Source organism: Silene latifolia, chromosome 11, assembly GCF_048544455.1.
Source record: "Silene latifolia isolate original U9 population chromosome 11, ASM4854445v1, whole genome shotgun sequence".
Lineage (NCBI taxonomy): Eukaryota > Viridiplantae > Streptophyta > Magnoliopsida > Caryophyllales > Caryophyllaceae > Silene > Silene latifolia.
The window spans coordinates 179,101,019-179,104,440 of record NC_133536.1 but is presented as its reverse complement, the minus strand read 5'-3'; the positions used below and the strand labels follow the sequence as shown (position 1 = coordinate 179,104,440).

The 3,422-nt window shown below is 38.6% G+C and overlaps 1 protein-coding gene across 1 annotated transcript; it reads left to right on the top strand.

Moving 5' to 3' along the window:
- Positions 1–506: 506 nt before the first annotated feature.
- Positions 507–1,253, top strand: LOC141614418 (uncharacterized). The gene has a single exon (XM_074433164.1). The coding sequence runs from the start codon at positions 507–509 to the stop codon at positions 1,251–1,253; it is 747 nt and encodes a 248-aa protein (XP_074289265.1).
- The last annotated feature ends 2,169 nt before the right edge of the window (positions 1,254–3,422 follow it).

The following is a 3,422-nucleotide window of genomic DNA, read 5'->3' as shown; positions in this document are numbered from 1 at the left end:
TTTTTTAATATATTGCATAAAATTAATTTAATATACTACTCAAAATTAATATAGTATTTTGTATCTAATTACACCAATCACTTCCTTTTCTTCTTGATTTCCAAATACTCAAATTCATCCATAATGTCAAAACTAGAACACTCAACATCTAAATACACTATATATCCATTGGACATTCTATAAAGACCTTTACCAAAAAAACTTTGAAAAGAACTCATATATGATAACAACAATGTCACATTAAATCCTAGTCCACCTTATATCACCATACCCATCTTTAATCCTACCAAAAAAAATAAACAAAAATATCCACATACACTCTCATAGTCACTCACTATACAAATAACCAAATCCTCCATTCAACCCACTCCACATCATAAACACCATCCACCCACCCACAAATTCACTCCCTTTTCTTTTCCTTTCAAAACTCCCCTTTTTCTTCATTTCTTCATCATCTCATCATAAACTACAAAACAATAAACACCAAGAACTAGAAAAACACCATGTTTGAGGAAGCTTTATCTTTAGTGTCAACATGGTCTTCCATGTCTAACTGGTTTACTCCTACTTTCCTCTTCCTTTTCCTCAATTTAATGATTGCCACCATTTTCTTCACTTCCTCCTTTCAACAACCACAACCACAACAACAACAACAACAGCAACCGCAACAGCAGCTGCAACAACAACAACAACAATCGTCGCCGTCACAAATCACCCGCGCTCCTTCCCTCCTACACCGCCTCAAATCCATTAACTTCTACACCCACCCCTCCACCCCACAAAACCCATCTCCCCAACCCAAATCCAAACCCGAACCCGAATCAAAACCCCGGGATCGGGTTCCGGTTTGGGCTGCGAGTATCGACGAGGACAAGGTAGACGACGAGGCGGAGGGAGATGGGGATGGGCCGACGTTGGAGGAAATATACAGTCGGATAAAAGGGATTACACCGGGTCACAACCGGCAAAAATCCGACACGTTGCCCTTCAGTGGCGATATTCCGGTGAAGCTTCCGGCGAAGATTAGGAAATCTGCAAGCGATAAGTCGGCGTTCAATCATTTTGAAGCAGCGGAGAACGCGGTGGAGACAGAAAATATTGCGGTTGCGGAGGCGGCGGTTACGACGAGTGGAGAGGTGGATGCAATGGCGGATGATTTTATAAGCAGGTTTAAGAAACAGTTGCAGTTACAGAGGGTTGAATCTATTATGAGGTACAAGGATATGATTACTAGAGGTAGTGCTAAATGAACCTATTTCTTTTTTCTTTTTTATTTTTTGTTTAAATTTGAATGCTTTTTTTTTTTATTAATTTTGGGTTTGATGAAATGTAAAGTAATGTTGTTTAGGAATGAATGATTAGGGAGGATGAACTGGGTTTGTTAGTAGTTGAGATGTAAAGCTGGTTTGTGGAATTATTGGTGATAATGATAGTAGTCATGATTTGTCAAGGATTTAATTATAAATTAAGACTCTTTAGTAGTTAATGATTTGTCGACAATGGTGATTTCAATTATTAATTAGGTAAGCTACCGACATGAATGGAAGAGGAAGAACACCACAGTTACATTGCAGCTTTTCTTTGTTTTATTTAACTTGTTTTTCCAGAAAGATAATCATCGATCGATTCAATGTGTCTCCGTCTCATCTAATTTCATTTTAAGACGCCTGAATAATATCAACGATAGTTTTATATTTGCATAATAACACACTAACACCAGTACAATACGATTAACTTAAGTCTTAGCCAGTAGAGTATGATTGAATCAACGACCTTCCTGTACTGCTAATCTCTTTGGCGCGATATATAGAGACAATTAACACTTAGGAGAGACTAGAGTAGAGAGTACCCATTTGTGTAGATCGGCAAGTCTTATCGAAGACGGGCATATTCGTTACAAACTGAAAACGGGTCAAGTAATATCCAAGTGGGTAGATAAAACAAAAGCATAATGCCTAGGGAGTAGAGGTGGCAAACGGGTCAATCGGATCAGTTTCGGTTCGGGTTCTTTCGGATCGGGTTATTTCGGGTTATTTCGGTTTATCTTTTTTTTTGCGATTTCGGTTCGGTTCGGTTCAACTCAGGTTGGATTCAGTTTTCACTTTTAATCGGTTATAGATATTTCGGATCGGTTCAGGTTCGAGTTGGGTCAATATCAGTGCAAATAAAGTTCGAGTCGGGTTAATATCAAAGCAGATGAGATTCGAGTCAGGTCATAATCGGATCGGATGTCAAGGGATTAGGTCTTTATTCAAAACATTGAATATAATACGAATAATTTTTTAAAAAAAAGTAATAAATAATTTTTTTTGTATCACTACGATATAATATTAAATCATTGACGTCAAATGGGTGACACTCAGGTACAAAAAGACACCCTAGACGTGACGCCTAGGTACATTCGGGTCATTTCGGGTTTTAATGTTGAGTTTCTGTCATCAATGTACGGGTTGAAATCGGTTCAGGTGTATATCGGTTCGGATTAAAACAATTCAGGTTGAAACAGTTCAGGTTCATTCGATTTTGGGTCTATTTCGGATATTACAAATTCGGTTCGATTTCGAATCAATTCAGGTCGATTCAGGTTTCGGGGTGAAGTTCAGTTATACCTTTCGGGTGTACGGTCAGGTGTCGATTCAAGTATTTTCGATCGGTTTTTCGGGTTCGGTATATTTTTGTCAGGTCTACTAGGGAGTAGTATTCTGCTTTTATCTTATCTACTCACTTGGATACTACTTAACCCGTCTTCAACTTGTAACGGATATGCCCGTCTTCAATAAAAATTTGTGTAGATGTTATTAGAAGCAAGTGGAAAGGTAGCTGTCGAATGAAGCGTGCTAGAGAAACGCGATGCCGAAAGAAACCAAGAAAATGGATGGTTGGCAAAGCACGTGGTATGATATTTATGGCATGTGGCTGATGTGAGCTCTTCTTCTGTATCAACCAACGCTATCTCACCATCTCTCTGAATGCTTTCTGGTCTTCATTTATTTTTTCATCTCAATTGTGTCCAAATAATCCCTCATTCGCTTTAATTTGGTTAGATACTCCATATAATGAATCGACCGGATTAAAGGATAAATATTGATAACGGTCATTTGGAGGAATGTAACCTACTTCCAGACAATAGAGCTTAAATAAGAACAAAAATAAGAAGATTGGTAAGTGGTAACTAGCAATGAGGAAGAATAATGTCCATATGAGGTAAACGATTATTGTCTGTCTATTGAATACCTTTAGGCCTTGTTTGGATAGGAAAAAAAGGAGGGAAAGGAAAGGGAGGGGGAAGGAGGGAAGAGAAAGGAAGGGAAGGGGAGGGGAGGGAGAATGGAGGAGATGATTTTCTCTCCAAATCTTGCCTATGTTGGTGGGGAAATAATTTAGCTTCAGGAGGAGGAAATGGAGGCCCATTTTCCTCA

Coding starts and splice junctions, on each gene's coding strand:
- LOC141614418 (XM_074433164.1), top strand. CDS start 507: ATGTTTGAGGAAGCTTTATCTTTAGTGTCAACATGGTCTTCCATGTCT.